The following is a 14,660-nucleotide window of genomic DNA, read 5'->3' as shown; positions in this document are numbered from 1 at the left end:
ACGAATTAGTCACCTCGTAAAATTTGTACAAATTCCCGTGAGATCGGGTTGAGTTATCTCACTAGATGTGACACGAACATTGGAAAGTTACTTTAAAATGTGTGTTACAATATTGTTTACTCCTTGAAAAATAAACTAATTGCAAGTTACATTTATGGAAGTTAATGCTATGTTACTTTTGTGTTACTTTTTCTTACTGCCTAAAGTTATATTTCTGCCCAATGTAAAGGCCCTTGCACCAAAAGTGAAATGCACCTTATTTTAAATAATATAAAAGTAATGTGGTACTTTAACCCCTTAACTGTCACCCCCCCCCCCCTTTTTTTTGAGAATGGGGGTTAAATGCTCTATTCACACTTAAATGGTTGTAATTTAAGAATGCCTTGGAATATATACCCAAGTTTGGTCTTGTTTTAAAGAAAACACTCAGCAGATTATTGCTGAAGTGAAAACTGAAAGTATGAAAAAGTTATGGAAGTTTTAATTCACAGTAAATCAAATATACTGTACTATATATTTTTATTTTATATAAAATATATATATTTTACAAAATATTTTTACTCTAAAATTACTATAAAATCAAAGCCATAAATCTAACCAAGTTATGTTCCAAATTTGAAGTTGATATCACAAAAAATTGAAGTTCCCATGAGATTTTGTTTAGGCGTAGTACCAAAAATAGCCACCGGGTGCCATTGAATTCCATTGAATTTAGTTGTGTACATTAATACATTTCTGTCCAAATATCAATTTTGTCACAAAATTTGAAATGAGATCAGACCTTTCTGAAAATATGTGTTTTGTCAAGATTAATAAAGGTTTTGATCATAAATTATGAAAAATAAGGATGCCCAAAAGGGGAGGAGCCTCATAAAATAAGTACCGTTTCTATGGTAACGCAACGTTCAATTATAAAATGGTTTTCACAGGATGAATTCTGAGTTTATAAGCTTTCAAATGATACCTAATTTATGATAACTACTAAAATGTGTGATATAATAAAAAAAGGCGATAAAAAATATTATTATATTTTAGAGGATAATATATACATATATCTTATCATTTTTAGAGGATAATTTTATACTATACTTTTTATTTTTTATTGAAAAATACTAGATTATATGTTTTATTATGAACTTTTAGCATAAAAACAGAAGTTTCAATGATTAAAAGTGGGTGCATCAACTTTTTGTGACAAAGGTCAGACCTCCTGTTATGATGTAGATTTTTTTAGGTGCACTCTTGTCATAAATTCATTAATTACTCTTCCTACATAATTTTTAACACAAAACAGGGGTCGAATATTTAATTAGAAGTCTTAGACCTTTCCAAAAATATATTATTTGTCATAATTAGATTATGATTTAATAGAAATAGTGAAGTAAAGTTAGGCGTCCCGGTACCGGGACGGTGACAGTTAAGGGGTTAATTACTTGGAACAAGTATGTAACTCACATTATTCCCAAATACTGGATGTGCCTTGTCTTCTTACCTATACATTTTTCATCTTTCGGGCACAATTGGACTGGCGGTGCAAGGAGAGGGTCAGTTACAGTGGCCATGAAAAAGCAGACTCCAGAACCTATTGTAGAGAGAGGAGATCAGACAAGCTGTGACAGATGTGAATTGTGAAAAAGGTCCAAGTTGAGCGCTAATGTTTACTTTGCTTTATTGGAAGAATCCATTTTTGTTAATAAAAACCACTACATATATATTTTTTTTTAAATAATTTTGGACATTTCTGTTATCCAAACAATAGAAGGGGCTATAGCCTAGGCCTACTTTTTTTTAAAGTAAATAAAATAAAATTAATAGGCTACACAATAAAATCAAATAGCCTAAAATGAAGGTATTTTAATGTGTTTCAGTTTCATTTTAGCTGATTATGGATTATCGGTCTTTTTAAAAAATAAAACGAAGAAACTTTGAACTATAGCCTAGCCTACTCAATTTCTGGAAAATCAACTCGTGTTTTAATGTGTTAGCAGTTTCAGATTTTGGGAAAGGAAATTACATGGACATGAGTGTGTTAACTTATGACGTTTAACACCCTTTCGTCCTCGTGTGATTTGTTGGTTGATAGAGACGGGCACGTAAGCTACCACTGACGAACTTATGTGAAGGCAGGCAGCTGAGCTGAAGTGTGTCATGAGACTGTGTTGGATGGTCCGCCTCCTGACCTCGACTCGTCTTGGCTCCTATAAGGAAGTTTGCCTTTAAAAGCGCAGGAGTGGAACGGGACAAGGAGTCAGCGCAGCGGGATTCACGACATCACCAACATGAGCTCTTCACGCGCCGTGGGACTTTATTGGACGCTTTTACTCGCTATTCTGTGCGAAGCATCGGAAGGTAAATGCAACTTTTTAGCCCATGGCTAATTTATCTAGTGTTTTTTTGTTGTTTGCACTTAATAGGCTATAAAGCTCAAAAATTTCACTCTTGAATATTAGCTAGCCGATATAACGTTAATATGACCAGAATTTACAGTAAGAGAAGGAATTGTGTTGGGCGTTCACGATAGTAAACATTTAGTTGTTTATATCATGTTTTGTAAGGCAATGCTTGTTTTTGACCATGTTTGTTCCATGGATACCAGAGTAACATGTAGCCTATGCGTGCAGATGCTGGTTCTTGTGCAAGTTTTTATTTATTTATTTATTTTCTATGTCTAATACCAATGTGTCCTACTTTTCTAGACCCTGCCCTGGCGGTCCAAAGGGAAGTTACTGATATTGTGGTTGATGAAGGTCTGTTTAGATTATAATTTTGGTTTTAGACCACCAAAGCTGCCACCCTTTGTACCTTACAGGCTGTATAGCCTATAGATGGTTTTTAAAGGGTGCCGTCTATCATTGCTTTTGTACCAAATACACACACATACTGGTCAAAAGTTTAAGATCAGTAAGATTTTTTTTGTTTGTTTGTTTGTTTTTAAAAGTCTCTTCTGCTCACCAAGGCTGCAATTATTTGATAAAAAAATACAAAAAACAAAATAAACAACAACAAAAAAAAAAACCCAGTAATATTGTGAAATATTATTACAATTTAAAACAGCGGTTTTCTATATATAGTGAAGTGTAATTTATTCCTGTGATCAAAGCTGAATTTACAGCATCATTACTCCAGTCTTCAGTGTCACATGATCCTACAGAAATTATTATAATATGATGCTCAAGAAACAATTATGATTATTATCCATGTTGAAAACAATTTTTTACATTTTTATTTCAGGACTCTTTGATGAATAGAAAGTTCAAAAGAACAGAATTGATCTGAAATGGAAAGCTTTTGTAACATTAATCCCTACCATTCAAAAGTTTGGGGTCAGTAAGAATTTATTTTTTTATTTTTGGGGGAAAGAAATTAGAAAATACTTTTATTCATCAGGGATGAGTTAAATTGATCAAACGTTTCAGTAAAGACATGTATAATGTTTATAAAGATTATATTTTAAATAAATGCTGTTCTTTTTACCTTTCTATTCATCATAGACTTTGGGGGGAAAAAATGGTACACGACTGTTTTCAACATTGAAAATAATAATATATGTTTTTTGAGCATAAAATCAGCATTTAGAATGATTTCTGAAGGATCACGTGACACTGAAAACCGATGTGTAATCAGCAACAGTAATGATGTTGAAAATTCAGCTTTCAGATTTCATTTTAAAATATATTAAAATAGAAAACAGTCATTTTAAATTGTCATAATATTTCACAATATTACTGTTTGTCATTTTTTTGTTTTCCATCAAATAAAGCAGCCTTGGTGAGCAGAAGAGACTTCATTTAAAAACATAAAAAATCTTACTGATCTAAATTATTTTGACCGGTAGTGTATATATATATATACAGTACTCTCAGAAAAAATGGTATAAAAGCAGTCACTGGGGTGGTACTTTTGTACCAAAAGTGTACATATTAATACCTAATGGTAGAACCTTTTTAAAGGGTAACGTTACCGTCCAAGTAAAAGCTTTTGTACCATTTCTTTCTGAGAGTACGGTGTATATATATATATATATATATATATATATGCTACAGATAGATAGATAATAACACTAGAGTGTGTTGTTGTAAATATAAGCATGTTCGTGAATTGGGCAATGATTGTATATTATTGATTTATACAATAGTAATATCACAGTTAATAATGAGCAAATTATTGAAGTAATTAACTTGTGGTAATTAATATTTAGTAACTTACCAATCGGACAAAAATCGCTCAACTGGTTTGTACATTCATTTCCAAAAAAGTGTCAAACTATTTTGCGCCACTTGCACAATGCACAGATTGAAAGCTGGTCTGTTAAGGTACGCTGCGGTCACATCGTTGTTCTGCAAATATTCGTGGGCGAAAACCAATCAGTTCATAGGAATCCGCACAATTGGGAATTTCGTAAGGGCGAACGATTTCCCCCTGCAGATTGCACAGCACGTTGGTCACGTGGGTCCGCTGCGTTGACCAACAGAAATTTGTCTAAATCTACTGTTTCAAATCTACTGAGAATTGTCTATTATTAGTCATGTACTATCCATGTATAAACAGTGACGTGTTTACACAAATCATTAGGTGTGTTCGACTTGAAGCGACGCTGCGCAGTTTGACTTGACACCTTTAATACGCATAGATCGATGCACTAGAGATTTTGCCATCTCCTATTTGTTTTAGTCTGTGTTCCAAGCAGAGAAATGTCCTAGCGCTTGTCCAATCAAATTTGAAGACCGGAAATAACCGGAAAAAACATAATTATATCACCAACTGCATATTGTTAAATCAAAATGCACAACTGTCAGATTTCTCATAGATATTCCCCATTATTTTTTATTCACTAATAATTAGCCATGGTTGTGTCAGGAGCTGATCATTATTTCTTTCCCTGTTTATTAGCAGATTTACTTCAGAAAGAGTTGTCACTTTCCCCTGAGGGTAAGTCCATGATCAGTGATTAACTTGACATGTTGTCGATCGATTGGTTTGTTTTTCTCATGGTTAGGTTTAATTTCAAATACTGAGTCGTTAAACTATTTCTTATTTGAGAACTGGAAACTTTGATGATGCAGAGACCAATCATCCCTAACCTTTCCAAAGTGATGGGTGAGTGATCTCCATTTTCTTGAATGGAAAGTCAATTAATTTGTACTTTATGGTGTTTTCCACATCCTTTCATGTGTTTCTTTGTACGTATTTAGCTGCAGACTCTTTAGACATGACCCAGAGAGAAGCCACAAACTTTCACCCTGAGAATGTCCCAAAAGGTACAGTTGCATGCAAACTTATTATGTGTTTCGGTTTTCCAATGTCTTAAAGGAGAACTCCGGCGCAAAATGAACCTTTGGTCTAATAAAACATCCGTACTTAGTCAATCGTTCTCTAAGATTTGTTTTCATGATAATCGAATGTAAAAAGTTTTATCTCTAAAACTGTTTAGCATATAATGCGAGTAATGGGGGCATATATAATAAGTAAAAAGAAATCGCTAGTTAATACCACTAACAAGGCTCAAAACAGCCCACACTAACACAGTAACATAATGAGGGTCCCTGCATGCAGAACAGGAGCCATCTTGGAAAACAGTCACGACTAGTCAAACCACGAATGTCGTGCTGAGTGATCTGAACTGTATGAAGTTCAGCGAACTGTATGAACGGCGTTCGGCGATCGACTTATCGAGACTTTTTTCTAAGATGGCTCCTGTCTGTATACACTAAGTGAACTGTCTTTATAAAATATCTTCTTATTAAACGGTCTGTACACTTACAAAGTTCTCAATGCTTCGTTTTGCATGTAGGGACCCTCATTATGTTACTGTGTTAGTGTGGGGCTGTTTTGAGCCTTTGTTAGTTGTATAAACTACAGATTTATTTCTACTTATTATATGCCCCCATTACTCGCATTATATGCAAAACAGTTTTTAGAAATAAAACTCTTTACATTCGATTATCATGAAAACAAATCTCAGAGAACGATTGACTAGGTACCGATGTTTTATTAGACCAAAGGTTCATTTTGCGCCAGAGTTCTCCTTTAAGTTGAGCATGTTTATATAAAGTGCTGTTCAACAGTAATTCATTTTAAAGAAGCTCTAAACTGGATCAATAATGTATAGTTCTTGTTGCTCTTCAGGTCACCAAGTGTTTCGCCCTCGCTCCATGGGTCCCGTGAACGGATCAGAGGTTGATTTCCCCCCATCCTTTCCAAATGCAGGCAACCTGAACAAAATCTGTCTATTTAGTAACGCTCCGGTCAAGTACCCAAAGGACATGCTTCCTTCAACTGGCTTTAGCTATGCGGTTCGACAGGCTGAAGCTATCAATCAACTCCAGTCCTGGTACAGCGTCTGCTGTCGCATTAATGGAACAGAAGCAGAGAAAATCTGTTGTGCTGTACAAGCGGTGAGATTCTCAACATTATTATTATTATACCTTCTAAAGTTTGCTGTAGGTGTCAGTAAAGGCACTGAGACAATTAGGGTGCTTTCACACTGGTAGTTTAGTTCAAATTGGGGGACATGGTTCGCATGAAAAATTGATGAAAATTTAAAAAAAAACTTGCTGCTTCACTACCATAGTACAATGCATCGTTGGAGAAATCAACTAGCTAGTCGCGACTGTTTCCCGAAACCCACTGTCGCAAAGTATCCTTCAACCACGTTGGTTTCGCACGTGGTGGAATAATAACGGCTTTCAATGAAACTGTTTAAGATCAAATTAACGCTAGATTTGTTTTATATAAATTACAGACATGTCACCTGAGGACTATTTCTAATTGTTCTCAGTTGTTCTGCTTTACTCAATATTTGGCTCGTTCTTACATAGTAGAACACGTTCGCACATGCGCACTCTTCAAACACGGTACTTTAAATCTTTTGACAAACTAAAAGACGTAAATTACATTTGTATGTTTTATAAATAAAAGGCACCGGTTGTACTGAATGTCAGCTTACTTATTTTGCTCAAGATAAGGATTTATTACCTCCAAATGTCATGCAATATAGAAACGATGCGTCTAACCACAGGTCGAGAGTTGTTGTTCAAACCACACAACTTTGCGATGCTGTTTGCGAATGTTCGTCGGAACGATGGTTTCGAGAAACACCGACTCGTTGAACTATGCTGATAACGACGGAACTTGCGACCATAGTTGGCTAACGATGCTTTCGGGAAACGCACGACTGATCAGCAAACATAAACAGAAGCTCATTGATTCTCGCAGAAGCTCAAATCTTCATTGGTCAAGCGAACACGCTTCTGTTTACCACAACTGATGTGTGTGTTGATGAATGTTTATAGGATAATAAAAGTCTGAAGTCATCATAGAAAGTGATCTTTAGATCTAAAGTCTCTTTAAAAAGTTTGGACTTAACCGTTCAATTCATATATGGATTAGTTTTACAATCTCTTTATAAACGTTTTGAAGCGTCGAAGTGGTAGTTGTGTAGCTGTCAGTGGACACGGACAGAAAGCTCTCAGATTTCATTAATAAGATCTTCATTTGTTCTGAAGATGAACGAATGTCATCTCTGTTTTGGTATAAACAAACTCTTTCTTACATTTTCCCTCAAAGTTTTAGTTATTGTCATTGATCCAGCACCAAATGATGTTGCAAAATCGCCCCTTCTTGAACCAACAAAACAAACAGCAATGTTTTAGTGTTTCTTTACACTCACATCTGTTTTTAACAGCTTTCAGATTCCTCACATTACTAAAGTAGAGGTTCCAGATCGAGGGAGACGATCATTTAAAGGTATAGTTCACCCCAAAATGAAAACGTTGTCATAATTTGCTCACCCTCGTGTTGTTCCAAACCTGTACGAGTTTCTTTCTGATCTGTTGAACACACATTCAGATATTTTAAAGAATCTTGATGTTAGCCTTTGACTTCTGTAGTATTTTTTTCCCTACTATGAGAGTCAATGGCTACCGTCGACTGATTCTTTAAAATATCTTAATTTGTGTTCATACAGGTTTGGAACAACATGAGGGTAAGTAAGTGATGATAACATTTTCATTTTTGGATGAACAATCCCTGTAAAGACTTAATTTCTTCGTAATCGACATTGTCTGCAATTTTACGTGACTCGGTTTCTTCTCTCATCTACACTGTAAAAAATATTGTTGGTTTAACTTAATAAGTAAGTAACCTGGTTGCCTTCAATTTTTAAGTTGATTGAACTGGAAAAAGTGAGTTAATACAAAAAAGGAGATTGATTTAATCATCAGAAACTCAAAATAATAAGTTATCTCAACTAAATAAATTATTTAAGTTGATTTGACAAAAGAAAAAATGTGTTTTTTTGCAGTGTACTAAAAGTGTTTATACACTGTAAAAAATATTGTTGGTTTAACAACCTGGTTGCCTTAAAATTTTAAGTTGATTGAACTGGAAAAAATGAGTTAATACAAAGAAGGACATTGATTTAATCATCAGAAACTCAAAATAATAAGTTATCTGAACTACATAAATTAAGCTGATTTGACAAAAGAAAAAATGTTGTGATTACAAATCAAGAAAATATATATATATATTTTTTACAGTGTGTGCACCATCAGGGAAATATCTGCTCTCATGTATGATTTAGCCGATCTTTAGCTAAAATCTCTCCTTGTTTTCCTCTTACTATTTAGTCTTTGGGTAGAAAGTATCCAAAACATCTGGCTGGCAGCCTTGAAGCGGGCCAATGCCAAAGACAAGCTTTGAGTTTGATTCTCTCATGACTGTTGCAATCACTCTCTTTTTCTCTGCGTTGTTGTAAATGTAACTAACTGTATTTATACTAAAGCTGTTTCTTTATTTCTGACTACAGTGGAAGAGAAGTATGTGTACCTACTGTACTAAGGAATTCTCCATTAAGACCAGTCACTACTTCTGCTGCAAGAAGAGAGGGAAGGCCAGATGGAAATGTTTTGAGAACGAGGCGTCAGATTCTTCATATGACGTCCCGCCCGGGGTCTCAAATGTCAGTCCTCCTCGAAAGATCAGAGGCTTCAAATATAACTCCAGCGCTTGCAAAGGGGTAAAATGAATGGGAGAATGCTTTTGGTTCAAGGCATAGAACATGGTTTTAAAGGGCATTTAACAAATCAATAAAACATCTTTGGTAATTGTTCACCTGATTGTAATGTGACCCGAGTGAATCAAGTTTAGACAAACTGAGTACAACAGTGATTTTTATTAATGACTTTTTCTGTATTTCTTTTATTTTATTTTGAGGTTTTAGTGTCAGTATTATGTTTAGAAAACATTTCTGGCATTTGTTTTCTGGCATATTTTGGTAAGCCATGATGTTTTTAAAAATGACATTTTAAGTTAAAGTAAATTTTAAGTGGAATGTTGGTGTTGTTTGTTCCACTTTAAGACTGGTCAATGTAATAGCCTAAGTTTGATTGATGTTTATGTTGTACTTGGAACCCTTGACATCTCGGAAAAGGCCTTTAGAGGCCATATATGGTGATGTCCATGCATATTCTTGCAAATCGACTGGGAAAGTATGGTTACAGATTATGTAACGCTGATAATGTATTACACAAACTCCTAGTGAAGAGTATGAAAGATGCCTGAAGAAAGCGGAGGTGTTCCTCATCTTCTCTTTTCTCCCTTCACTATCACCCTATGTAAACGGACTATATTTTAATAAATAACTCAGTATTACACCTCTGACTCCGAACTAGTCATTCTTCAAATCCTGATAAGACAACATTGGTTACACCACATAATATATGGTCACATCAAATGATGAAAATACACAGGACAAAATTATTTCTACAACACTGAGAATTAGCACTTTTTTCTATTAGTGTAGAAATAGTGTTAGTTCTCTTCTGCTCTATCTATAATGGCAAAATGTAAGGTGGCACATTACATATACATTTAAAAATACGGTAGCAACATTTTAGGTTTTACAGACTTTTAACCGTATGTAATTTTACAGCAATATGCCGTTTTTTATTATCTGATATAATGTTAATTTACTGATCTTTTGATGTATTAATATCTGTTTCGTTCCATTGTAATACACTGACAGCCAACAATCACAGCAGTGATGAGACTCAAATGATCAATAAAATCATAAGCCAAACAGGAAAATATAAATATATACAGTAGGAGCTGCACAGTGTCATTCACACAAACATTAAAGGGATAGTTCACTTTGAAATTAATTTTTGATATGCTTTAGCTTATCTCAAGGGCATCCAAGATGTAGGTGTCTTTGTTTCCACAGTATTTTCAATTTTGATATTTTAAGGTCAAAAAGGTTCTTGTCAATCAGTCATATAATGGAGGTCTATGGTCACCACCTCAAAGAGCATGCACAGAGAAGTCCAAATTAAACATGATTTAATGACTTGTAAATGTAAGTACACATTGATGGCCTAAGACATGAAACAAGCGGTTTGTCAGTATTTATGTTGTTTAATTTGGACTTCTCTGTGCATGCTCTTTGAGGTGGTGACCATAGACCTGCATTATATCACTGACAGACATGAACGGTTTGACCTATGTTGTGGAAATGTTTGTACCTAGATCTTAAATAATAATTAAAGTACAATGAAGATCTCGAAAGTCATAAGTATGCATTTTATTTCTTGCAAGAAATAAAATTGGCATTCAACATACAGACGGTTTCTACATGTGAAGGCGAAGGCTTGTCCCTATTCGCCCAGGTTATATACCCTAAACACAGGAAATAATTGTATGTGGCTGCGTCTGGTTCGCAGAAGATTGTCCCCTATGCAGCCTTAAAAGGAAACCTGTTGATATTGCTTTCTTGTTAACCATATATTTATCTAGACAGGACAATGACATCTTCGTTAAAGTTTCCTGTGTTTAGCTGCTGTTCGACCTCACACCCTTTCTGCTTATCTCTCGTTTGATCAAAACCTGCACACATACATTTCACACAAAAGAACACAAAAGAAAAGAAACACATCTAAAAAATATAAATGTAAAATTCCCATCACACATAAAAATATCAAAATTGAAAATACTGTGGAAACAAAGACACCTACATCTTGGATGCCCTTAAGGTAAAACATCTCAAAAATGAATAAGCATTAATTTAACAAAAGAAAATAATATAAAACCCTAATGTACATAACTGATTAGAAAAAGGAGAATTATGAAGAAACAGTTATAAAAAATAAAAATTAAACATTAAATGTGAAGTGTCACATATGGGAATTGTGGGAATGTCAATTTAATTTTTTTCACTGTAAATACAATTCAATGACTTGTTCTTATACATATAACGGTATTTTACTGTAAAATTACATTAAATGTTCCGTTATATACCTATCACAGTTATTTACCGTATATATAGTAAGTAAACTTTCTTCGTCTTTTACCGTTAAAATCACGATCATTTTCTACAGTGTTGAATGTAGCTTATATTTATTTCTAAATAAAATGATAGATGGCTCTTTCTGGTCATATTTGGCACATCGTTTTTTTTTTTTTTAAATTATTGGCTTTCAAATGACAACAAAATAATTGGTCAAAACATTGAATACAACTTGTTTTCATGCTATGAGCTGTTTTTTTTTTATCCCCTAGTATCTTATGAAATTGTATAAAAAACATTATTTTAATGCAATAATAATGTAAAAAAAATACAATAATAATGTACAATAACAATTCAGTAAAGTTCACTCACATTTATTAACAGATTGGAATATACAATGTTCTTTTTATAGTCAATCCACATGACATTCGAATGAGACACAAAAGTTTACATTTAACAAATTGAAATTCTTATAAATTGTGACTCTTACAAACCTAGATTTCCAACATTATAATATGCTAATGTATGATGCTACTTCAGGCCCATGTTTCTTTAAAGACGACATTAATTCATTTATTGTGCAAGTAATTTGACAAAAATTACACTTCAATTTTAACTTATTTTCAAAAGTATTGTATTTAAAAAAATTATTTCAATAAATAAGTCTGTCACTACCAGTCATAACTGGGCCATTGCAACAATTGATTCTTTGACAGAAAAAAATAATTAATATTTAAACAAAAGAAAGTACCGAGTTTAAATAAATACAGAGTAAATACAGAGTTTTTTGTTTTGCTTTGTAATTTGGAAAGAAAAAAAGTGTCTTGTCTCAGACTTTAAAAAAGAAATAAATGAGTCATTCTCAGCGACAATTAGCCACCACCTATACAGCTAATTTGCTATTGTAGGTGGTGATGTAACAAATACACATTCGTGTATTTGTACAACCAACAGAACATACAGTATAAAACTGAATCAAAAATTTAAACAAACATCTTTAAGATGTTTTCTTTACGTGTTAAATAAAGAAAACAGTTACAAACTGAAAGGTCATTTATTTCTTTAATACTGATGATTTTGGCATACAGCCCATGAAAACCCAAAATTCCTATCTCAAAAAATTAGCATATTTCATCCGACCAATAAAAGAAGTGTTTTTAATACAAAAAAGGAGTCAACCTTCAAATAATTATGTTCAGTTATGCACTCAATACTTGGTCGGGAATCCTTAAATGACTGCTTCAATGCGGCATGGCATGGAGGCAATCTAACACAGTCTCATCCCAAGAAGTCATATACGTCTTGGGACGTCTTTTGACCATACGTCAACATCCGCCTTTTTAGGGTAGGCTACCCTTAAACGTCGGCTACATGACGATCCCAGGCCATCATACAACTGACGCGTTACCTTTAACATCGGTTAGGTGACGGTGTGGGTTTAGGGGGGTATCCGATAACGTCATCTAACCGACGTTTAAGGGTACCCTAAGAAGGCGGATGTTGACGTATGGTCACAAGACGCCCCAAGACGTCAGTTATATGACGTCTTGGGATGAGACTGATCAGCCTGTGGCACTGCTGAGGTGTTATGGAGGCCCAGGATGGTTCGATAGCAGCCTTAAGCTCATCCAGAGTGTTGGGTCTTGCGTCTCTCAACTTTCTCTGAAAAATTAAATCTTCATCTCCATAAAGCTTTTCAGATGGAAGCATTGAAGTGCTCCAAAATCTCCTGACAGCTAGCTGCATTGACCCTACCCTTAATAAAACACAGTGGACCAACACCAGCACCCCAGACCATCACTGACTGTGGGTACTTGACACTGGACTTCGGGCATTTTGGCATTTCCTTCTCCCCGGTCTTCCTCCAGACTCTGGCACCTTGATTTCTGAATGACATGCAACCACTGAGCCCAGGTCAGGTGCTTCTGCCGCTGTTTCTGGTTCAAAAGTGGCTTGACCTGGGGAATGCGGCACCTATAGCCCATTTCCTGCACACGCCTGTGCACGGCGGCTCTGGATGTTTCTACTCCAGACTCAGTCCAATGCTTTCGCAGGTCCCCCAAGGTCTGGAATCGGTCCTTCTCCACAATCTTCCTCAGGGTCCGGTCATCTCTTCTCGTTGTGCAGCGTTTTTTTGCCACACTTTTTCCTTTCCACAGACGTGCCTTGATACAGCACTCTGGGAACAGCCTATTTGTTCAGAAATTTCTTTCTGTGTCTACCCTCTTGCTTGAGGGTGTCAATGATGGCCCTGTGGACAACTGTTACAGTCAGGTAGGCAGTCTTACCGAGGATTGCGGGTTTTTAAAAGCCTCAGGAATCTTTTGCAGGTGTTTAGAGTTAATTAGTTGATTCAGATGATTAGGTTAATAGCTCATTTAGAGAACCTTTTCATGATATGCTAATTTTTTTGAGATAGGAATTTTGGGTTTTCAAAATCATCAGTTTTAAAACAATAAAACACCTGAAATATTTCAGTTGGTGTGCAATGAATCTAAAATATATGAAAGTTTAATTTTTATCATTACGTTATGGAAAATAATGAACTTTATCACAATATGCTAATTTATTGAGAAGGATCTGTATAATCAATGCTGTCAGGAGAAAAGGGGTGAACGAAACTATGCTGAAAAGAAGGTGAAGAAGATAAATTATTTTAAAAATAGCAGTTTAATTCCCAATTTTTAATTCCCAACTATTTTGAACTCATGAAAACAATTGCAGATAATTGTTCAATTCAAAGGTACTGTAAACAGTATGTACGTTTTATGTTCATTTTCCCTTTTTCTCATTTGCAAACCCAAATTTCCATGGTGTGATACTCACGGAGAATAAATAAGTAGGCTACACACCCTGTACAATTCAGCATTTACTCTTTATGTAGCAATATTATGGTTCCTTAAAGACATATTGGTCCAGGATGTTTGCTTGATCAAAGAAGCATGCCAATATTAATCAGGGAAATAAGATTTTCTAATCAAAGGGATCAAATGTTGTGTTGCAAAAATGAGTACTGCTACACCCTCCTGAAAGTTTCAAAATAAAACTCAATCAAAAGTTTATAGTGCACGATAATGGGCATTTTTTTGATCAACAGATGACGAGCATGTTTGGATCCAGACATACAAAAAGTAATTTCTCAACAATTAAAATTGCTATTTAGCCCACTGAATCGCTCACAGATTTTATGCTGAAAACAATAGAGCTATATGAGAGATTTGTTAGAAGACTCAGTTCTTTGTACAAAAAATGTCACATGATCCTTCAAAAATCATTATAATATGCTGTTTTGTTGCTCAAGAACTATCAGTGTTGAAAACAGTTGTGTTGCTTAATATTGTTGTGAATTTTTTTGTTTTTGTTTGGATAGTCTTTTCAC

General features: G+C 34.6%; 1 protein-coding gene across 2 annotated transcripts; it reads left to right on the top strand.

Annotated features, from left to right (window-relative positions):
- The first annotated feature begins 2,122 nt into the window (after nucleotides 1–2,122).
- Nucleotides 2,123–9,653, top strand: ecm1b (extracellular matrix protein 1b). 2 transcript variants are annotated; one of them, XM_039694436.2, is made up of 7 exons: nucleotides 2,123–2,349; nucleotides 2,697–2,747; nucleotides 4,891–4,929; nucleotides 5,041–5,097; nucleotides 5,193–5,258; nucleotides 6,127–6,395; nucleotides 8,807–9,653. In XM_039694436.2, exons 1-7 carry the CDS (start codon nucleotides 2,280–2,282, stop codon nucleotides 9,023–9,025), a joined length of 771 nt encoding a protein of 256 aa, XP_039550370.2. In that variant the 5' UTR covers nucleotides 2,123–2,279; the 3' UTR covers nucleotides 9,026–9,653. The 2 variants fall into 2 exon arrangements, with proteins under 2 accessions (XP_039550370.2, XP_039550371.2); XM_039694437.2 differs by having other exon boundaries at nucleotides 2,148–2,349; nucleotides 4,894–4,929.
- The last annotated feature ends 5,007 nt before the right edge of the window (nucleotides 9,654–14,660 follow it).

The sequence above is a fragment of the Pimephales promelas genome, chromosome 12, assembly GCF_988280905.1.
Source record: "Pimephales promelas chromosome 12, fPimPro1.hap1.1, whole genome shotgun sequence".
In the NCBI taxonomy this organism is placed as follows: domain Eukaryota; kingdom Metazoa; phylum Chordata; class Actinopteri; order Cypriniformes; family Leuciscidae; genus Pimephales; species Pimephales promelas.
The sequence above is the reverse complement of the archived record's forward strand: the minus strand, read 5'-3'. Positions and strand labels throughout refer to the sequence as shown.